Genomic DNA, 22,184 nt, shown 5'->3' on the forward strand with positions numbered 1-22,184 from the left:
TTCAGAATCGCCTACGTGTTTGTATTAAGCTAGGAAGAACTATGGAAGAGTATCTTAGCGAACTTAAGCAAATCTTCGATCAGCTTGACTCTATTGGTTTTCCTATGACCGATTTAGAGAAGATTCATGGTTTATTGTCTGGATTAGAAAAAGAATTAATGTTTCTACGGTTATTGAACATTAATTCAAGACTTACTCCTCAGCTTCATCGGTTACACCTCAAAGTAGCTACTTTGACAGAGGAGGTTCTGGTAACCGCGGTGGCAGATCTGGTGGTGGCTACAAAGGTCGTGGCAATTACTCCACTCGGGGTCGTGGTTTTCAACAACATGGTCGCGATACACCTGGACAAGATGGTCAGCACAAGATGACAGGATCCTCTAAACCAACCTGTCAAATTTCTGGCAAGTATGGTCACAGTGCACATGATTGCTACAACCGCTTCAATGAAGACTATGTCCAACAACAGGCTACAGTTTTAGCTGCTATGCGTATCTTTGAGGGTAATGGTCTCACTAACGGCACTGAATGGCTCCCTGACAGTGGCTCTACGGCTCACATCACAAACTCCACCGCCAACCTGCAACAGATATCTTAAAATACGACTTGTAAGTAAACAGTTTTGTTAACCAATTATATTAACTCAAAACGAAAAAGTCCCACTATGTGTCTTCTCCACGCAAGAGAAAGTTTCATTTTCTTCGTTTCTTTTTTCAATAATACAGTTTCTTATTCTAATGTGAATGATGATAAACTACAATGGGTATTGCTATTTTTATGTAACTACAATGGGTATTGCTATTTTTATATTAACTCTAAAATTTTAGTGGCCCCATAGGAATCTCTTATAACATAAACGATGCCATGAGCCAATCAAAATATTATAATGATATAACATGTTAAATATAAAAGGCTATTATACAAAGTATTTTTTAATATCTCAAGTTTTTTTTTTGTTTTTTTTGTCAACAAAAAATTAACTCAAACAATGAATGAGAAAGAATATCTCAAGTCCTTCTTATAATATATTTTAACAACCACTACTAAGAGCATCTCCATTGGATGCATTTAAGCAAAGTTGCTAAAAACATTAATTTTGAATAAAAGTGAATAAAAGTGAAGTTAACAAACTTAAGAAATTTTCTGTTTTTATGGATTGGCAGTATCTAATATTGTGGTCCTTAATTCAAATTTAATATTTTGAAAATTATTATAGTATAATAAATTTTGTTTAATATTTTTAATATTGTATATTTATAAAAACTTGAAAATGAATATACTGCATGAACAAGTCATGAAGAATCTGCAGAGTAACTTCCGACTTCGACTTAACTCGAACTTCAACTCTCACAGAGTTCCAAAGCCCAGCCTTGGCGAGCTCTTCAACACCTTCTGTTTGTGTAGCTGAAAAGAGGTCAGTCCTCCTCTGCTTTGGCAAGCGAGAGAATATGTAATTCACCTGCTTCTGGAACCCCATCTCCAAAAGTCTATCCTAAACTTATTTGTTGCACTGAAGTTGCTGGTTTCCAGGAGATAAGATAACAATGTCAAACTAGTACTACTTATTCAACTGGACTTTTCTCAAAGATCTAGCAGAAGAACAAAAAACCAAGAAAAGTACAAAAAATATTCAACGAAATCTCCGAGAGGTGGTACACAAAAAGAAACACAAAGTAACTAGCCAATAACAGAAAGCAATGTGGTGATCGGAAACAGGCTTTGGTGGGCTCAAGAGGAGAATCACAAAATGTGAAAATAAAAAATCAGGCCAAAGAAAAACTTCAAGAATAGGTTCCCATTTCGCAGAATATTATACAGTCATTGATATAACACATGGAACCAAGTGGCAAGTACAAGAACCAAGTGGCAGTCATTGATATTATACAGTCATTGTAAGTTTCACAAACACAACATTAGTGTGTTATTCAAGACTGCCTACTTACGAAACATATTAACTAATGCTCTCTGTTAGAGTAGCTTCACACAAACTGTATGATCAAAAACTTCAAAACATTGCAGGAGTAGATAGATAATTAAATTAATAATTAAATTTCATCAAACCATTAGTTTCTTGAATTCTATTTTAATTAATAATTAAATTTTCTAGGATATTCAAAACGAGGTTGGATAAAAACTTTTGAACTCGGACAAAAATTTGTAACCCGAATCGAAATTTTCATACCTAAACCTATAGTGAATTATAAAATAATTTAAAGGAAATCAAAAATTTTTATACTAAATAATCCAAACCAAATAAAATTGAATCAAACTAATCAAAAATTATCTGAACCAAAAAATCGTCTAAAAATAAAAACTTAAAATATTTGAACCAAAATAATATTTTATCTCGAATAGAAATTTTTCTAAAATCCTAAAAACCCAAATTCGGAATAACTAGAACCCTTATTTAAAAAATCGCTATGTGCTAGGTGCTAGTCGAGCGATGAGAGTAGACCTAGCGTCTAGTAAAGAAATTGAAGATTAAACAAAGATTAATCGAACTATAGTTTTAAGCTATTTTATTAAATTAATAATAAATAATAGATATGATATTAATTATATGGATAGTTTGGTTCATGTTAGTTGAAAAAGATACGAATACAAAACTGTAATATTATTTTCAAAATTGTAGTAAACACATGAGAAGATAATACTTAAACATTTTGAAAAGTGGAATGAACTCTTCACAAAATTACATTCCTATTTCCATCCTACAATTTTTTTTTTCAATTCACCTTATTTATTCACCTTGCCTCTGCTAATTAAACAAAACTTTTAAAACAAAAATAAAGAAACGTATAACTAAGTAATAATGATGCTTATTTCAGAAACAGCTAGGTAAAAGAATCCAGTATCATGTATAGATGAATAAATCTTATGTTATTAATTTTATAAATAGTTTTATTTATAATATTTCCAAATAACTAAATTTTAATATAGATATATATAGAGGATTACTTATAAAAAGAAATCCAAAAGTGGAAAAGGTAAGAAATAATTTACTAATCACTCTTATTCATTCTCACCTCCATCAAAAATAATTGAATCTTCACAAATTATTTTTCTTTTCATTTTGAACCTACAACTTCTCTTTTATTTGTTTAACCGCCGAATTTCTTATAATTGGCTCCACTAGCCCCACACAAACAAATTAAAAACAAAAAAAAAACAAAACCCAAATACTTTTCTTAGAACTTTGAAAAGTGGACCCAAAATTAATTAATAATTAATTATGACGCTAATTGAGTTTCTCCTTTAAATATACACAAATCTCTCTTGTCTCGATCAAACAAATCGTCTAAAAACATTTCATCTTCATCTTCATCTTCATCTTCTTCTTCTCCAAAAAATGGGATTCGTAAAGTTATCTCCGATGATCCTTCTCTTAGCCATGATCGGCGTTTCATATGCCATGGACATGTCTATCATCACATACGACGAGAAACACCACATCACCACCACCACCACCGTGACAAGCCGTAGCGACGCGGAGGTTGAGAGAATCTACGACGCGTGGTTGGTAGAACATGGGAAGAAGAAGATGAACCAGAATAACGTTCTTGGTGCAGAGAAGGATCAACGGTTCGAGATCTTTAAAGATAACCTCCGTTTCATCGATGAACATAACACCAAAAACCTCAGTTATAAACTCGGTTTAAACCGGTTCGCTGATTTGACCAACCAAGAGTACCGATCTATGTACCTTGGTGCTAAACCGACCAAGAGGGTTTTGAAAACCAGTGATCGGTATGAGGCGCGTGTTGGTGACTCCCTTCCTGATTCCGTTGACTGGAGAAAAGAAGGTGCCGTCGCCGATGTCAAAGATCAAGGAAGCTGCGGTATGATCTCTTTCTTTTTTTTTTTGGTTTATTTTTTGGATTAAAAAAAAAAAAGAATCTGGAAAAAATCCCACAAATTCCTGAACTTTTTAACGGACGAATCTATTTTTTATTTTAAAGAATTGAAATGTGTTTATGTGAAAAGTATCGAAAATTTTGGATTGTTTCATAATCTATTTTTTTTCTCAAAAAACTTTGATAAAGATTTCGGACATATATTGAAACTTGTCCGGGGAATGATGAGTTTGGTCTTAAGTGTTGACTTTTACTTTTAGGTGTACGTTTCGCTAAACCAAGAATTTGAAATATATGGAGATGCATAATTATGGTCAAATCTGGGAAAATTACTAAAGTTTTTGATGATACGTTTGTGTTTAACGTTTGGTAGGACCTTATGGTCATTGAACTTTAAAGACTTTATGGACCCATACGAGATTTGCTTTTTTCAAGAATTTAAAAGGACTGACTGGTGGGGACGAATATTTTGGTTGGTTGGTATATATGTTAGCGTTTGATTGTGACAGTTTGATTGATTGTAACTAATCTTCTCTTGTTTATTAGGGAGTTGTTGGGCGTTCTCAACTATTGGAGCCGTGGAAGGAATAAACAAGATTGTGACAGGAGATTTAATCTCTTTGTCTGAACAAGAACTGGTTGATTGTGACACATCGTATAACCAAGGTTGTAATGGAGGTTTGATGGACTATGCCTTTGAGTTTATCATCAAAAATGGTGGTATTGATACCGAACAGGATTATCCATACAAGGCTTCTGATGGTCGTTGTGATCAGAACAGGGTTAGTTTAGTTTTTGTTTGGTTTTGTGCATTTTTGTTTTGTGAAACCTCAAATCATTAGGCTTTGAAACTGAAGTTTTCTCTGTTTCTTTTTTTATTATGGTTGCAGAAAAATGCAAAGGTTGTCACAATTGATTCTTACGAGGATGTGCCTGAGAACAGCGAGGCGTCTTTAAAGAAAGCATTGGCTCACCAGCCTATTAGTGTCGCCATTGAAGCTGGTGGTCGTGCTTTCCAGCTCTACTCTTCGGTATGAGATAATATAACTCAATTGTTTCAAGAAAATGCTAGGCAAGCATTTGCACTATCTTGATTTTGAAGATGTTAAAATGTTGGTTGGTCTTTTTATTTTCAGGGTGTATTTGATGGAATCTGTGGAACGGAGCTAGACCACGGAGTTGTGGCTGTAGGTTACGGAACTGAGAACGGAAAAGACTACTGGATTGTGAGAAACTCATGGGGAAACAGATGGGGCGAGAGCGGATACATAAAGATGGCACGTAACATCGCAGAGCCAACTGGAAAGTGTGGTATCGCGATGGAGGCTTCGTATCCAATCAAGAAAGGTCAGAACCCGCCAAACCCTGGCCCGTCACCACCATCTCCCATTAAGCCACCAACCCAATGTGACAAATATTTCTCTTGCCCTGAGAGCAACACTTGTTGTTGTCTCTTCAAGTACGGTAAGTACTGCTTCGGTTGGGGATGTTGCCCGGAAGAAGCTGCTACTTGCTGCGATGATAACTCTACATGCTGTCCTCATGACTACCCGGTTTGTGACACTAACCGTGGAGCCTGTTTGAAGGTTAGTTTCTTTATACCACTATTGGTATCAAGAGCATTGACTTTTGTTGATGAATATTTTAACTGATTTTGAAATGTTTGTGGTTTTGGCAGAGCAAGAACAGTTCGTTGAGCGTGAAGGCTCTCAAGCGTACACACGCAATACCGTTCTGGGCAAAGAGCAGAAAGCACATTGCTTAAGAGAAAGCTTTGAAACATTGAGGATTCATCAAAAGCATTTTATGTTGTTGTTCAAATTTTAAAAATTGCTGATTCTGCTGCTGAGGTTTTCTGTACATATAAAATCTCTCCCTAAGTTGCATTCAGTTTCATCATTGTTAAAGTAACAAAACTCAAAACATATGGGTTCGGTTATTGAATCTCTTTCAACTTTGCTATTTATCGAGATCTATTATGGATATAAAATTCACTTTTCATTCTCACTTTGCTATATTTGGATTTGAGTTTTTCCCTCCACTCACAAATTACCAACTAGGCATATCTATTTAAAACACTAATGACCAATGCTCGAAAGAATTTTTTTTGGTCTTGGAGTGGACGACATATAGTGAATGATGAGTCACTAAATGATGTGTTTAGTGGCTTTTCTGTCGTGAATCAAGAAATGCCGAGTTTGTCTATGATTGGGATTTGGGACTTTCAGAGAATAGACAGAGCAATGTTGGCTCCGGTGACTAAAGCTTTAACACCTATAGCTAATATAAGTGTTGAGAGAGTCAGGTTTTGTATCATACACCAAACTCTTCGTTGTTATATTGGGTTAAAAAAACTTAAAGAGCTACATGTTTAGGACCAGTGATTTTCCTTTCTCTGTGAACTCAGACACTTGGATACTTCTCTGCCTGAGCCAGTGTTTTATGAATCTCCAGTCTTGTTCGACAACACTCAATTCTTCTCTCTCTCTCTCTCTCTCTCTCTCGAATGATTAAGTCACTCCCAGGATGATATTGGAGTAGTGAAGTATTCTCTGAAAGCAACAAAGTTGGCTCAGTCTAATGCTTCTCAGGGGGGATACAGTATTACAGTTCATCAAGAGATGCAATGTCCTTAGCCGAGAATGCCTTCTTCCATCCATCCATCCATTCATCATGTCTCTTAGCTACTTCTCTTATCAACACTGTTTTGCAGTGTACTCGCCGTTTTTCGTTCTCACGGCAGGACACGTTGACCTTGCAGCACAAACAAGAGAAGGCAAAGTATTTCACATAGCTAACAAGAAATAACCCTTTAGCATACTACAGATTCTCTCTAACTTTGAAGTTTTCGGTTGCTTGAATACAAAAATTATGATAACAATATTACATCAAGGGAAAAAAAAAAACATGTAACGGAGTTCTCAAACGATTCCAAAAGCTTGATTTTAATCTTTACATCTACACTTTGAATCTCTTTCTGTCGTGCAAACAAAAGTCAGCTAGCCAGCTTGAACGCGTCAATAAAGAGACCATAAGTGAAACCCATCTTGAAATTATTAAGTAGAGCAATCGGAAACGTCACCGTGGTACGACTATAGTAGAACCTAGTCGCATACTCTGTCAAAAGAACACACAAAACCGCAGCGATAACATCATTCACACCTAAAGCACCAAACGACAGAGAGATAGTCTGCGCGACATAGAACCCACCTAACAACGAGATTCCTCCGAAAAGCGTTCTCCTTGATGGCTTCTTGAAGTAATTCCTAGAGATTTCAGGAACCGATCTTATAATGTCGATCAATCTTCTTGGAGTTGGACCACCTTCAGTCTCTTGCAAAGCTCTAACCCTTCTTGCAATTTTCCTCTTACATTTTGATGGCGACAACACAGACGTTCCAAAACTCTGCCACTGATGATGATTAAGGACTAAACTGTTCAAGTTGGTGGAGATGAAACTCAAAGAATGTGCCATCCTGAAAACAATCAATATCCAAGAAACCTTTTTTATCTGAATGCAACAGGGAAAATGTCAAAAATTTCAACTCTTTTTCATTACCATTATAAAACAAGCCAAGAAGCTTGTTTCTTAGTAAATTCTAAAAATAAATTGAATAATGCTTCTTCAAGAAACAAGATCTTGGAAAAGAATGCGCAAAAACAGTGCGATTGCAACGAAATTAAGGGTCACATTTCCTAAAACATAAGTATCTAAAATCTAGGTGAAGTATGAAATCAAACACAGGACTTGGGAAAAGGAATTACCAACACGAGGGAGATCGAAGAAGCTTGCTTAAGATGAATTAATGGAGCGAGAAGAAGAACCAACAAGGGTTTTGAAGCATTAGATTTTTTTTTTTTAAGTCTGGATTTATCTAATTACAGATGAAGAAGAAGCCACTTGAGTTGGGCCCTTCAATTATAATTTATCTAAATTGCGTTCAAATGGATAATTATCATAATTTACTCAAAGTTTTTGATTAATCCGAACTTTCACTAATTCGAATTTTTGGTTTTTAGTTAGTTTGGGAAATTTTATATAAAAACTAAAAAAAGTGTAAAACTGATAATTTAGATTTATTTTATTTAAAAGTTAATATCTAAGAAAATTGATTAATTTGTTGTTTATCCTTGGGGCCAAATGCCCGATCTGCTCGGTACATGTAGATTAGATCATGATTATTTATCTAGTCCTGGTGAAAAAACTGGTCCAAATGTATTCTATCGAATCCAACTCAAACCGAGAGGAACCGAAACCGAATTAAAATTGACGTACTAACCAAATGGATACGAAACTCAATAACCGAAAAAAAAATCAAAACTGAATCAAATCGAATGGATATCTGAATTATACCTAAAAATATTAGCTAATTTTATAACAAGTAGATAAAAACAATACGTGTACAACCAAAAAACTACCAGAATAACTGAACCAAAAACCTTGAAATTATCTAAAATTTACCGTTAGTTACCCAAATAAAACAAAAATACTTTATATCCAAAAAACTGACAAATATCTAAACATACCTCTAAAAATCCGAAAACAAAATTACTCGAAAATCCGAAGATATCCAAAATTACTCGAAAATCCAAAAATACCAAACCAAAATTCTAAAAAAAAAAAAGAATAATTAATAAGCCCAAAATTCAAATTATCCGAAAACAAAAATACTAAACCAAATATCTGAATGCCTAGAAATAAATATTTCTACCGTTTTATACACGCAAATGATAGATAAACAACATCAGTCTTAAAAGGGAGAAAAACGGACCATGCCAATATAGAATTAAACACCTTAAACCATGTTAGATCATCTCCATCACTTTTGTCAGTTGATCTATTTAATTCTTGAGGTGAGCACGTTATGCACGAGCAAAGCAATCAACAACGTATTTATATTACAAAGAAAGAACTATAGGATCGAACTAATGAATCTTCAAGATCATTCAATTAGCTGTTGCTTAATCAAAATTGTGACAGTTCGACCAGAAAAGAAAAATAATCTAAAGTTTCCTCATTCTCAAGATAGACGTATTGCATTGGTTGATTGATGATCTTTTTCACTTACTTCACCTACAAAAATGAATGATAATTTGATGAATTACATACTATCTCGAGATTAACTAAGATTACAAAATTATAAAACTAGATTAAAATAAACTCACATCTACAAAGTTAACACGAACCAGAGAATCTCATATGAGATAGAGATAGAAATCATGTTGTCGAACTTTTTTCTCCATGACTTGGTAACCTCCATGCCCACCTACAAGTTTAAACTTATATTCACCTGCCTTTTTCCGGTCTCCGGATCGCAATAAGATTTCAATATTCTTCATACCACATCAGGAATATGCACACAGACTAGTCTGGTCGTACCTTTGTTGGAAGAACATTTTTTCAAGCTAGCTGTTGACTATTTCGAAAGGGTAAATTTGTTCATCAATGAGGAAGTTTATAAATAATTGGATGGTTTAAGGCGTGAGCTCCGTCATCTAGAAAGCGACCATTAATTTCCAAGATCTTCCACTTTGCAACACAACAAAGACAAGTGCCAAGTCTACTGAACATGATTTTTAATCCTAGTTTGGGTTTAGTCCGTGTTGATGTATGAAACCGACAATATTAATAATACGAATCTTAATGGGAATAAATCGGAACTAGTCCTTTTATTAATGTTGAATTGAAGTGAGGGTTTACGGAAAATGACAATCAAGGAGCTAAGCGCAGTTAATATGAAAATAATTGTTCTTCTCTCTCTAATTGCCCAAAAAGTGGATCATTTTCTCTGACAACGACCTCTGGTATTTATAGTGGGTCATTGTCCTAGGGCTTCTTCTGTCCCTTCGTAAAATGACGATTTTACCCCTGCGGCCAGATGGGCCAAATCCAAGACCTCAGGCCCAAAACTTCGTAGGATCTCATGTTTGGGCTTCTATAAATGTTGGGGGCAAAGCCCATATCCAACAATGGTCCCCCCTAGTCCGATGTGCGATGGCTTGCTTGAGCCCCTCGGGTACAGTTATGTGTCTCTAGGTCCGTCTTGCAGAAGGAACAAAAGATTTTTAAGAGCTTGAAGGCCTCCCGGAAGGTTCCTGGATGAATAGCGCATTGCACACGTTTTTCGAGGCATCCGGGAGATTCCGGGATGAATAGTGCATTGCGCACGTTTTTCGAGGCATCCGGGAGATTCCGGGATGAATAGTGCATTGCGCACGTTTTTCGAGGCATCCGGGAGATTCCGGGATGAATAGCGCATTGCGCACGTTTTTCGAGGTCCGTTGGGCTTTAAAACGGGAAGTTTTGCGTGTTCTGTATGTTTCCTGTGGCGCGGGAAGTGGAGACAGCTTAAAAATTAGGGTTTTCCTTTTTATCTCAGTCAACGCGCTGGTCCTCCCATATAAATATGTCTCCTTGACTTTCTTTTACTTCTTATCTCCTTCTTCTCTTCCAAAAGGTAAATTCTTTTCTTTCTCTCCCTTATCTTCTTCTTCTTCTTTTTTTTTTTGTTTTTCCGACTTTGGCATGTAAGGCCATGGTCTCGCCAGATTCGTCTCCGCCGCCGCCGCGGAGGGTCCTCCCCTAGCCGCCTCAGGCCTGCGCCGCCGGTTCCTCGTCCGTTGATGAGGTTGGTTTGGTCCGCCGGTGTCGCCATCTTGCGCTCCAGATCTGGGCCTCCGTCGCTCCTACTCCTCCGTCGCTCCACTTCCACACGCTCCTTGTCGGACAGCCGCTCCCCGACCAGCCAGATCTGGCCGAATCCGCCGATTGCTTCTCACCCTGGCGCACCACCGTGCTCGTCGTCCGGACCAGGACCGTTAGGCGTCCTGGTCCCGCATGCCGTGATGTCGTGTGTCGTCATCCGGACCAAGACCGTTAGGCGTCCTGGTCCCGCCTGCCGTGACGCCGTGTGTCGTCATCCGGACCAGGACCGTTAGGCGTCCTGGTCCCGCCTGCCGTGATGCCGTGCCTTATCGTCCGGATCTGGACCGTGAGGCGTCCCGATCCGATTCCCACACGAGACGCGTTGATGGCGTGCAGTGGACATGCGGTGGAGATTGACGGCGCACTTGGTGAGACGGTGGTGCGGTGTGCCGCGGCGAGGTGGATTACTTGGTGGCGAGATTTACACGGGGCGTGCCGATTTTGATACGAGGAGTGCTCTTTTCTATTCGAGGCGTGCTGGATTCTTGGGCGAAGTAGTGAAGAGGTGAGCTCCAAGATTCGCGGTGGAAAGGTGGAGATTTTGAAGGTAGAGATTCAAATGAATGTTGTTGGAGCGATGGGCTCCGTACGGTAGTGGCGAGGTGGAGACTTGCTTGGTGGTTTCTCGGCAATGCGTAGGCGAGATTGATGGTCCTGCGAGATGTGATGGCGAGCTCGCACATGTGTTCGATTGGCGAGATGGTGTTCTCGCAGGTGTCTCGTTGAGATAGGATGCAGTACGCAGGATGCGATATGCAGTACATGGCGCGCAGTACGCGGGTCGTGGTGCGCAGTTTGCAGTATATGGTACGTAGTACGCGGGACGCAGGGTGCAGTGCGCAGTACGCAGGACGCAGTATGCAGTGCGCAGTGCGCGGTAAGTGGTACGCAGTACGCAGTGCGCAGTGCATGGTACGCAGTACGCAGTACATGGTACGTAGTACACGGGCCGCAGGGTGCAGTGCGCAGTACGCAGGACGCAGTAAGCAGTGTGCAGTGCGTGGTGCGCGGTATGCAGTACGCAGTACATGGTACGTAGTACGCGGGACGCAGGGTGTAGTGCACAGTACGCAGGACGCAATACGCAGTGTGCAGTGCGCGGTACGTGGTACGCAGTGCGCGGTACGCAGTATGCAGGATGCAGGACACAGTGCGCGGTACGCAGTACGCATTGCGCGGTACGCGGTACGCAGTACGCAGTTCATTTGGTTGTGCTCGTTCTATCGGGAACCTATTGCGCTTTCGGTGTCCTGTTGCTTTAGTACTGACTGGTTGCTTGGTTAGTTTTGCAAGGTTTCGCGCAATGGCATCCGGAGATGATGTCTTTGGAGATGTTCCGAAGGAGCTTGGGGACGATCAGTATCGCGCGTTTGAGAGTGGCCTTGACGAAATCGAAATTTTGGTGGAAATGTGGCGAGGTGATACAGCGAGGAGCATACGGGAACGTCGTGGCATCGAGGCACGCATACGAAATGGCGAGATGACTTAGCTTGACATTTCTAGGTGCATACGTGGAAGTTGTGGTGTTGAGGCGTGCATACAAAACGGCTAGATTGTTTTTGTGATTGCACCTAGACATGAAGTCATGTCGTGAAGATGATCTTGAGCATATCCCGGAGTTTGTTATCGGAGACACCGACGAGACTACTCAAGAGTGATACGTCTTCTAATTATCGTTTATTCCCCCTTTTTTTTTTTTTTAGTTATTGCGAACTTGGTTGCTTTATGAGCTTGGTCATTCGTACTTTTATTGATGATTTTCACGTAAAGGTTTATTATTGCTGATTTTTGTCGCGCAAAGTTAGATTATTGCGAAATTACCCTCAAAATAGAGATGCGACGTTTTTCTTATTTACAGGGCATATTTTGCAGTGCAAGACGTCTCCTGGCTTATCCTGGATATGTTTTTCCCCGAAACGTCTTGAGTAGACAAGACGGACTTGTTGTACTGTTTTGGGTGCGGTACGCGTGACCGGCTTACCTTGTGGGTGCTGCAGGAATTACGTGTGTGCGAGTCGGGGTCTCGGCTTACTCACTCCACTTCCTGCTAGCTCATTGCGAGTCTGGGCTCGGCTTAAAATGTCCTACCAAAGTAAGGAAGTGGATTATTTCATCACTGCACCCATGCGGAGCGCATTTAAAATCGTACACCTGTCCAGGGCGACGATGTGCAAGCTAGGTGCGGCTTTTGCTTCCGGCTTATCCCGTGAGCTCGATATTGTCGAGCGTGTGACGATTTTTTTTTTTTTTTTTTTTTTTTTTTGAGATGTTATCGTTGCGCCAAATGTGGCAAGTATTGGTCCTTGATGCGTGCTAGTGAATGTGCGGTGTTTGCCGGCGGCGCTGTCTGGTGAGGTTGAGCTCTAATTACCCAAAAAGTGGATTCTTTTCTGTGACAACGATCTCTGGTATTTATAGTGGGCCATTGTCCTAGGGCTTCTTCTGTCCCTTCGTAAAATGACAATTTTACCCCTGCGGCGGGCCAAATCCAAGACCTCAGGCCCAAAACTTCGTAGAATCTCCTGTTTGGGCTTCTATAAATGTTGGGGGCAAAGCCCATATCCAACAGTCCGTACCCATGTTTAAGATTATCCAAACCATGTTTTTGTTTTTGCCGACGTCCAAACCATGTTTAATAATACTCAAACAAACTTGATCATTGAATCTTCAATTCAAGGCAAAAACATGAACAAACAAAACAAAAGAGAAACAAAATGACTTACTTACTTTACTTACTAGTACAAAAATAATAGATTTGGCTTTTTCTCACTTTAACTAGCTTCAAGTGTCAACAACCATACAACCTGTACTAATAATTGTTGCCTAAATCTATCTGAAAGACTGAAACATAATAATACTATTGTTTCTTTCGCTACCGTAGTTAGATCCGGTTTTGAAAGAAAACAAAAGAGTTAGATCTCCCGTATTAGCTTTCTTCCTACAAAATCGGCATTAATATATTTCATCTTCTATGCTTTTTTTTACTTCGTTTCAACAGTTAATACAAGTATCATTAATACTATATATAATAATTACTCAACTTCTTTGCTTTATTCAGTCTTCACGTGACTCTGAAACTTTCCAGTCCCCGACAGCTACTCTCTTGTGTCTTACATCCTTTTGTCACGTACCTCCTGCTCTCTTCACCTCTCTCTCTCTACTACTACATTCTAAAAACTCTTTCATATGTAATAATCAGAGACATTAACATGCTTCTTTAATACATTCTTACAAGCTATGCTTCTTCGTTGTAACTTACCCATTTCTGGGTTCCTTTTCTTTTGTTTCTTCTTCACTATTGTTGCTTCGTCTTCTTCTTCCTTAAACCGCACAAAACAGGCGTTTCATCATCACCGCGACGTTACTGCTTTGTTACGTTTCAAGTCCAAAGCTGATCTGTGGAACAAGATAAACACAAGCTCTCACTTCTGTCAATGGTGGGGTGTTACGTGCTATGGAAACAGAGTGGTTCGTTTGGTCATTGAAGATCTTTATCTCGGAGGTCAACTCGTTCCTGACTCAGTCAATAGACTCGACCAGCTCCGTGTTCTCAGTCTTAAAAATACTTCCTTAACCGGACCTATACCGGATCTTTCCGGTTTAGTTAATCTCAAATCGTTATTTCTCGATCACAACTCTTTCTCCGGTTCGTTTCCCCTCTCGGTTCTCGCACTTCACCGGTTAAGAACTCTCGATTTCTCCTCCAACAACCTCACCGGTCTAATTCCACCCGGTTTAGCTCTTTCCGGCCGGTTGAACTACCTCCGTCTCGATTCGAATCGCTTCAACGGTCCCATCCCTGCTCTAAACCAATCCTCACTTCATACATTCAACGTTTCGGTTAACAACTTAACCGGTGCTGTACCAGTAACCGCCGTGTTGTTACGGTTCGGTATTTCTTCATTTCTCAAAAACCCTAATCTCTGCGGCGAGATCGTTCACAAAGAATGCAATCCAAGACCCAAGTTCTTCACTCCGGTTACGACGCCACCGCCGCCACCACCGGCTAAAATGCTCGGTCAAATCGCGCAAATCGGAGGAGTGGGACTATCCCGGCCAAATCACGGCAAACATTCACGATTCGTGGTGATCCTAGCGTTTATATCCGGCGCATTTATACTCTTCATATCCATCGCGTGCCTAATCGGCGCGGTGAAGAGACGACGGAGAGACAAAAACGAGAAGTCAAAAACAGGAAAAGAATCAACGGCGGTCGTCACATTCGACGCGGCAGAGACGGCGGAAGTAGCGGCGGCGATTGAGCAAGAGAGTGAGATCGAGGAGAAAGTGAAGAAGCTACAAGCGACAAAAAGCGGGAGTTTAGTATTCTGCGCGGGTGAGGCGCACGTGTATACGATGGACCAGCTAATGACAGCATCGGCTGAGTTATTGGGTAGAAGAACAGTTGGGACCACCTACAAGGCGTTGCTTGACAGCCGTTTGATCGTGACGGTTAAGAGATTAGACGCCATTAGATTAGCGGGTGTAGGGAGAGATAAATTTGAGCGTCACATGGAATCAGTTGGTGCTTTGGGGCATCCGAATTTGGTTCCACTCAGAGCTTATTTTCAAGCTAAGGAAGAGAGGCTTTTGATTTATGACTATTTGCCAAATGGCAGTCTCTCGTCTCTTGTCCACGGTAAGCTTTCGTAAACCCTCTCACATTGGATTTTCACATTTATATCATTGAAGACATCAAGCATTTTGTTTGGTTTGCGTGATTAATGCTTGTATTATATTTACTACTTCTGAATTTACTTTGTTCAGTCAATTTTTTAACTTTACTGTACAGTTAGCTTCAGTGGCCACATTTATTGATTTTAAAAATAAATTCAAAATTTTAATTGAAAATTCAAATTTTGGTACTATTTTGTTTCAGAAAATTCAGAAGTGATTTATTAAAAAAAAAAAGTTTCAATGCAAGATATCTCTTTTTTTTTTTTAATAATTAGTGATTACTTGGAAATTTTTTTTTAAATAATATATATGAAATAGACTTGTGAGATGTGTGTTTTATAGTTTTTATTAATTTGTATGCATTATGCATGTCCATGTCTAGCAAGAGGAATGTGATAGATTTGGTATATGGAGTTAGTTAATTACAATATGAGCATTGAGGAGCTTATATTAAACGTTTTGTTTGGTTTTTAGTATATTCAAAGCTTAATTATGTTAAAAGTTGATATATGATATTGTGTAGGTACAAAATCGTCAAGAGCAACACCATTGCACTGGACATCTTGCTTGAAGATAGCAGAAGACGTGGCTCAGGGTCTATCTTACATCCACCAAGCATGGCAGCTTGTTCACGGCAATCTCAAATCCTCCAATGTCCTTCTTGGACCAGACTTCGAAGCTTGTATTGCCGATTACTGTCTCATTGCTCTTGCAACAAACCCTCCTCTAGCATCCAGTGGTGATGGTCAAGAAGACGTCGATGCAGCGGCTTATAAAGCCCCTGAAGCTCGACACAAGAGTTTAAATTACCAATCTCTTAAAGCTGATGTTTACGCATTTGGGATTCTTCTCTTGGAGCTTTTGACAGGGAAACAACCTTCGAAGATTCCGGTTTTGACGTTGGATGGGATGATGGAATGGGTTAGGAAAGTGAGAGAGGAAGGTGAGAAGAAGAGTGGGAACTGGAGAGAGGATAGGGACAAATTTGGGATGTTGACTGAAGTCGCGGTGGCTTGTAGCTTAACATCGCCGGAGCAGAGGCCTACGATGTGGCAAGTTTTGAAAATGTTGCAAGAGATTAAAGAAGCGGCTGTGATGGAAGAGTGTGAACTTGTTATGGATTCTACTAATTCTGGAAGCTCCTAATTTAAGGACAGTATTTTTATTTACTTTTTTTTTTTTCTAAACTAAATCTCTCTTTTTATGTCTTTCACTAATCTTAAAACTATATGTAACAGTGGCGGTTTTAGATTAATGCCATGGTTCCTTATCGTTACCCCGTTTACTACTAGGTCTTGATATTTTCTTCAAATCATAAAATATCGTTAACTAAAAATTAAGCGAGTTCAGACTATATGTGTAGAGACTAGAGAGCCTAAAGCCTTTAATACAAGTTTCAATATGAGAATTTAAAGGACTTAAGGTATCGTGTAAAAGTAATTTCAATTTCAAGAAAATGTGCAAGTCTGCTACTTGGACTAGAGCTATATATATATATATATATATATATATATATATAGATATATATATAGATATAGATATATATATTTATGGAGCATGGAAATGAACTGAACGTGATTATAATTATGGTAGTAACAAAATTTATAAATCATTTAGTAAGAAAGCTGAAGATGAACAAAATATGTTTATTGTGAGGGGAAGAAAAGTGCAAGACTTTATCAGAGATGGAGATATTGGTAGTTAAAGTATAAGCAACTGTGAACTGTTTGAGAATCAAAGTGATAGAAATGGTGGCAGTTTGAAAGATATGAACAGTAATATTCTTGTATTTCTTGAAAAAGTTTTATTTTTGATAAATATACTAAATATTTACCTAATTTTAGATATGGTAGGTGCATTATTTTCAATTTGTGTAAATTAAGAGGGATTATTGGTTCTATGATTTTAATGGATTTGGAAATCCAAACAAATATCATATGTTATTCAATCGTTGATTTTAAAATATTTATCAAAATTATATGTTATTTGTTCTATGATTTACAAATACTTGTTAAAATCTCATGTTATTCATTTAATGATTTGTTTTTGGATTTCAAAATCCACATTATATTTTAAATGAATTTGAAAGTGTAAATTAGATAGATTCAAATCCAAAGATAAAACATGTTATTTCAAAATTCATGTGTTTTGATTTTTAGAATTTACAATTATTGAAACAATGATTTTGGAGTTAATCAATGCACATTTTGCATCAATTTACACTTAACCTTAGGATCGGTATTAGCACCTCGTGTATATAGAATTCATCAGAAGTTAATCAATGCAAATAATTAAATAAACGAGTTGGATATACTGGAGTTTAAGTCCTCACCTCGTTAACTTGGAAATAAGTCACGTTCAAAGCGAAACTACCTCTCATCGCGGTTCTACACGAAATGTGCAAAAATTTAAAGCATCTCGTTTATATAGGTTTAGAAAATCATGAGTGTATATTTTGTTTTCTAATATATGTTTTTAATGTCAATATCATGTACAAGAAAGATCTGATAAAACAAAATTGGCAAAGTTTTTTTAGAATAAATATTTTTTTGTCAGAAACAAAGTTGTACTAACCCATAATTTTAGCTGGGAAAACAATTTCAGATGCACAAGAATGTCTAATTTTTTTGTTTTCAGTCTATTTTGAAATATACTATTTAGATCAAGAAACCATAACTCAAAGTATATACGACCGAACACATTCTAAAGATTGATTATATGTTATTATCAGTTGGATACATAATTAGCTAGGTTATAAATAGGAAAAACATATACAATTTAGAATTAAAAAAATGTTCAAACTCTCTACCAAACTCTCTCATATCCTCTATCAACAACTATGGATCTTTAGAAGGTAAACCCTTCTTTATATATGCAAATTGAAATATATGGGTCTCCAATACATGTTCATGACAATCCAGAAAAATATCATAAATTTTTTTTCTAAAAATAAAAAACAATATTTTAAGATGTCAACTATTAAATATTAGAAATTTCAATTACCAAATATTAAAAATATTAAATAAAAAATACTATATCCTAAAGTATCAAAACTGTTTTTTCTTAAATTCTAATGCGCGCGGGTACTAGCCTAGTATATTATTATACAAAATCTATATATATATATATATATATATATATATCAATATATGAGTTAGTATTAAAATAATTAAAAACAACTAGAAACCATGTTTTGTAAAGATTTGAAATTTCTTGACAAAAAACTATCATTTTAAAAATATATTAATATCGCATATGATGTTATCTAATAAGTAACAATTCTACCGTATGTTAAACTAATTATATTACAAAAATGTATTAATATTCTCATCAAGTATTCAAAAATTCATTCCTACTAGATTTTAACGTGCGGTACACCGCGGGCATATAAGTTTTATTATAATTTATATTTATGTGTTATTTATTTGTTAAATATTAAATGTTTTGTAACTAAAGAAATAACTAAATTTTCTGGTTGTTGTACGGATAAATATTTATATTATTTTTTTAACCCGCAATACACTTCATGACCATTTGTTTGTTATATTTATTTTGTTTTGTTTAGTGTTTGAGATTCTATTCTGATTTTTAGTTATTATAACAAAAAATAAGGGATCTATAAAAGTTTTAGTTTGATCAAATAAGTATAACAAAAATAAAAAGTTGAATTAAGAAAAAACAAAAAAGCTTAGGACTCTCTTTTTCATATAGAGGGTTTCCTTCTATTGAAAAAGCTGAAGTATACCGGGAAAATCTTCGTTTTCGCCGGATCTGATAGGATATTTTCAGTTTATTTCACTATATTTATCGAACCTTTGACGATTACGACTCAAGTATAACCTATTTCTTCAGCCTCACCACGCCGCCAGAAAATAAACCCCAGACCTGCACTCGATTTCTAGGGTTGCTTACGTGTGGAATAATCTATGGAGTACGCTTTGGACAGAGCTCTGCAAGAGATGTCGCTTGAAGATGACCAGCCAATTGTTTTACATGATCTTCCTCAGTTTAGCTCTTGCGTTCATAATGAACGTAGTATCATCGGGAAGCTTATGTGTCCAGAAAATCAAAAAATGTCTAGTATGATTCATGAAATGCCACGTATGTGGCGTGTCTATAACCGGGCAAGGGGTATTGCTCTACCTAATGATAGGTTTCAATTCATATTTGACTCAGAGTCAGATCTCTCCACGGTACTGGATACTGGTGCCTGGACTTTCAATGACTAGAGTGTCACTTTGGAAAGATGGGTGGAAAAGCCACCAGAAGATTATTTGAAGGTTCTACCAATATGGATCCGACTGAGAAACATTCGGTGAACTATAATACAACGGATACCATAAGGAGATTGCAAGGCGGATTGGTCGAGTCACGCATGTTGCTTTCGACCCCCTAAAACCTTTGAGTAAAGGATATGTCAGGGTCAAGATTTTATTTGATGTAAGTCGACCTTTAAAGAATTCTCGAGAGCTCCAACTCCCATCAGGTGAAACGGTAGCTATTGGAATTGAGTATGAAAGGATCAGGCGTCGATGCTATCAGTGCCAAAGACTCACACATGATAAGGAAAGATGTCCGTTTAATCCTGTGAACCGGCAAATTCTTGCTACGGGAGGGATTAAAGGTGCAACTCTGGTTCCGAGTCGATTAATCCCGAAGATCAGCAAAGACGACCCTCTGTTTGGCGTCTTGACGGATGCAGATGTGGGTATTGATCCAACTTCAGGTAAGCCAAAAATAGCTAAACCTGTCTTGGACGAGATGCGTCAGTATCTATCAGTTGCAGATCCTCAGCTGAAGAAGATTCATATAGAGAGAGTACGTCAGTTTGTGTGGAATTTGGAGGGAGACACTGAAGGCCAACAACGCTTTCTCCGCCTGGAGGCACCTCCAACTATCACTACAAATGTGGACAAGGGAAAAGGTTTAGTCTTCAACTTTGAAGGTGTCAGATCTGATACAATCTCCGGAGAAGCACACTCGGCTCCGGTTTTGAGATCAGAGAGTGCTTTAGACCGTTTAGCCTTTCCAAACCAATCCTCGGCTGTGTCTTATGCTACAACTTCAGCGGTAAACGTGGGATCTACGGAAGTGAGGGATAATTTCTCTACAGGTACTACCGGACCCAAGCCTTAACAACTGAAGAAACGACGTCGCCCAAACAAGTGGATACATAAGGCTCAAGCTATTCAGAATAGACCTGTGCTAACAGAGGATTCTGATGAGGTACTTTCTTCAAAAAGAAAAGCTACATATGAGGCTTTAATATCATCAAAACTGGCCAAACGTGGTGATGATACGGTGGTTCCCTATGAGGAACCCTGGTGCAAGTATAAGCTTTATGAGCTGGAATTGTCAAGGACTTGGGGGCACCTTGACAATTCCTACTTTGCGGGAGATGAGGCGTACACATTTCCCGGACTTTTTGTTCCTCCTGGAGACAAAAAAACTCCAGTTCGTACGTGGTGAATCTACAAAAGTCGTTAGATTATGAGAACTCGCACATAGTCGATCCGGTAGGCCTAAGTCGAGGCCTGGCTCTATTTTGGAAATCGACTTATGTAGTTCAAGTTCTTAGTTCGGATACAAGGATAATTGATGTGGAAGTTAAGTTAAGAGCAATCAACTTTTTCATTTCTTGTGTCTATGGGGATCCAGTTTATCAGCAGAGGCAGATAGTTTGGAATAATTTGATCTCCCTTGGTACAACAAGAGATGATCCTTGATTGGTTCTGGGGGATCTTAATGAGTTGGTTGATAATACTGAGAAGCTTGGGGGACCAGCACGGTCGGAATCGTCATTCTATCCGTTCAGGAATATGATCTCTGATTGCCGACTACGGGAGGTCACTAGTATTGGTAACAAGTTCTCGTGGGCAGGGGAACGCAATAAGATGTGGATACAGTGTTGTCTAGACAGATCTTTGGGAAATGCAGCTTGGTTTCATCTTTTCCCGCGAGTTCAAGCAGAGTTCTTAGAGAGGGTTGGCTCTGATCATCGACCTCTTTTGCTGAGGTTCGTTGGTGGTAATGATACGACTAAAGGCCGATTTATGTTCCAAAGATGATGGACGTCTAAACAGAAATTTGCTCAAATAGTGAAGGACGGATGGTCTAGGGGCGATGATCGAGGATCACAAACCGTGTTAAATCGAGTTGCTGGTTGCAGAAAAGCTCTTTCGACGTGGAAGAAATCAACTCAACAAAATTCTAAAGAGAACATTTCTTGTTTTCGTCTGCAACTAGATGCAAAAAGCACTAAGTCACAGCCGGATCTTCATCTTATGAAGAATCTACGGTGGGAACTAGCAGAAGCTTACAGAGCATACGAGTTGTTCTGGAAACAGCAAAGTAGAGAGAGGTGGATGCAAGATGGTGATCGTAACACTCGTTTCTTCCATGGAAGCGTTCAACGACGTCGAGTCCAAAACAGAATCCTGTCTCTTAGAGATCAGAATGGTGTGGAGCATTTTACAGAAGGGTCTAAAGGTGAGATAGCGGTGTCATATTTTCGTAATATGTTCTCCACTTCAAATCCTGAGGCGATATCGGATGCTCTTGATGGTATGACTCCTCGAGTTACGAAGCAGATGAACAATGAGCTGATTAAATCACCTTCTAGTGCGGAAATCAAGATTGCAACCTTTAGCATTCAAGGAGACAAGACACCAAGTGCATATGGCATGACAGGGCATTTTTATCAGGAATATTGGGATATTGTTGGCTCTCAAGTGATTGAGGAGGTTCAACAGTTTTTTGAATCTGGTTCCGTCCAGTCGGAATGGAACTTCACACAGATTTGTCTAATCCCAAAAAAGACTGCTCCAGAGAAAATGACTTACTTGAGGCCAATTAGTTTATGCTCGATGTTATACAAGATAGTCTCCAAGGTTCTTTGCAATCGACTCAAGCGTTTTCTTCCCACGATTGTCTCGGATACTCAAGGC

At 38.3% G+C, this 22,184-nt stretch overlaps 3 protein-coding genes across 3 annotated transcripts; 2 read left to right on the forward strand and 1 right to left on the reverse strand.

Moving 5' to 3' along the window:
* The first annotated feature begins 3,043 nt into the window (after positions 1–3,043).
* LOC104760651 (putative cysteine protease RD21B) lies at positions 3,044–5,861 on the forward strand. The gene is made up of 5 exons (XM_010483609.3): positions 3,044–3,839; positions 4,401–4,636; positions 4,745–4,885; positions 4,991–5,440; positions 5,533–5,861. Exons 1-5 carry the CDS (start codon positions 3,350–3,352, stop codon positions 5,617–5,619), a joined length of 1,404 nt encoding a protein of 467 aa, XP_010481911.1. The 5' UTR covers positions 3,044–3,349; the 3' UTR covers positions 5,620–5,861.
* Positions 5,862–6,638: 777 nt separating this feature from the next.
* Positions 6,639–7,760, reverse strand: LOC104760652 (uncharacterized). The gene is made up of 2 exons (XM_010483610.3): positions 7,620–7,760; positions 6,639–7,330 (listed from the first exon to the last, which is right to left on the reverse strand). Exon 2 carries the CDS (start codon positions 7,327–7,329, stop codon positions 6,850–6,852), a length of 480 nt encoding a protein of 159 aa, XP_010481912.1. The 5' UTR covers position 7,330; positions 7,620–7,760; the 3' UTR covers positions 6,639–6,849.
* Positions 7,761–13,326: 5,566 nt separating this feature from the next.
* LOC104760653 (putative inactive receptor kinase At5g67200) lies at positions 13,327–16,513 on the forward strand. Its single transcript, XM_010483611.3, has 2 exons — positions 13,327–15,199; positions 15,761–16,513. The coding sequence occupies exons 1-2, from the start codon at positions 13,798–13,800 to the stop codon at positions 16,381–16,383; spliced, it is 2,025 nt and encodes a 674-aa protein (XP_010481913.2). The 5' UTR covers positions 13,327–13,797; the 3' UTR covers positions 16,384–16,513.
* Positions 16,514–22,184: the final 5,671 nt, after the last annotated feature.

This window comes from Camelina sativa, chromosome 18 (assembly GCF_030686135.1).
Source record: "Camelina sativa cultivar CO46 ecotype springtype chromosome 18, ASM3068613v1".
Lineage (NCBI taxonomy): Eukaryota > Viridiplantae > Streptophyta > Magnoliopsida > Brassicales > Brassicaceae > Camelina > Camelina sativa.

Bases quoted from the DNA above. Each gene is read 5' to 3' on its own strand.
- LOC104760651 (XM_010483609.3), top strand. From the start codon at position 3,350: ATGGGATTCGTAAAGTTATCTCCGATGATCCTTCTCTTAGCCATGATC. The intron at 3,840-4,400 runs GTATGATCTCTT...CTTGTTTATTAG, and splicing joins CAAAGATCAAGGAAGCTGCG to GGAGTTGTTGGGCGTTCTCA. The intron at 4,886-4,990 runs GTATGAGATAAT...TTTTATTTTCAG, and splicing joins CTTTCCAGCTCTACTCTTCG to GGTGTATTTGATGGAATCTG.
- LOC104760652 (XM_010483610.3), bottom strand. From the start codon at position 7,329: ATGGCACATTCTTTGAGTTTCATCTCCACCAACTTGAACAGTTTAGTC.
- LOC104760653 (XM_010483611.3), top strand. From the start codon at position 13,798: ATGCTTCTTCGTTGTAACTTACCCATTTCTGGGTTCCTTTTCTTTTGT. The intron at 15,200-15,760 runs GTAAGCTTTCGT...GATATTGTGTAG, and splicing joins TCTCTCGTCTCTTGTCCACG to GTACAAAATCGTCAAGAGCA.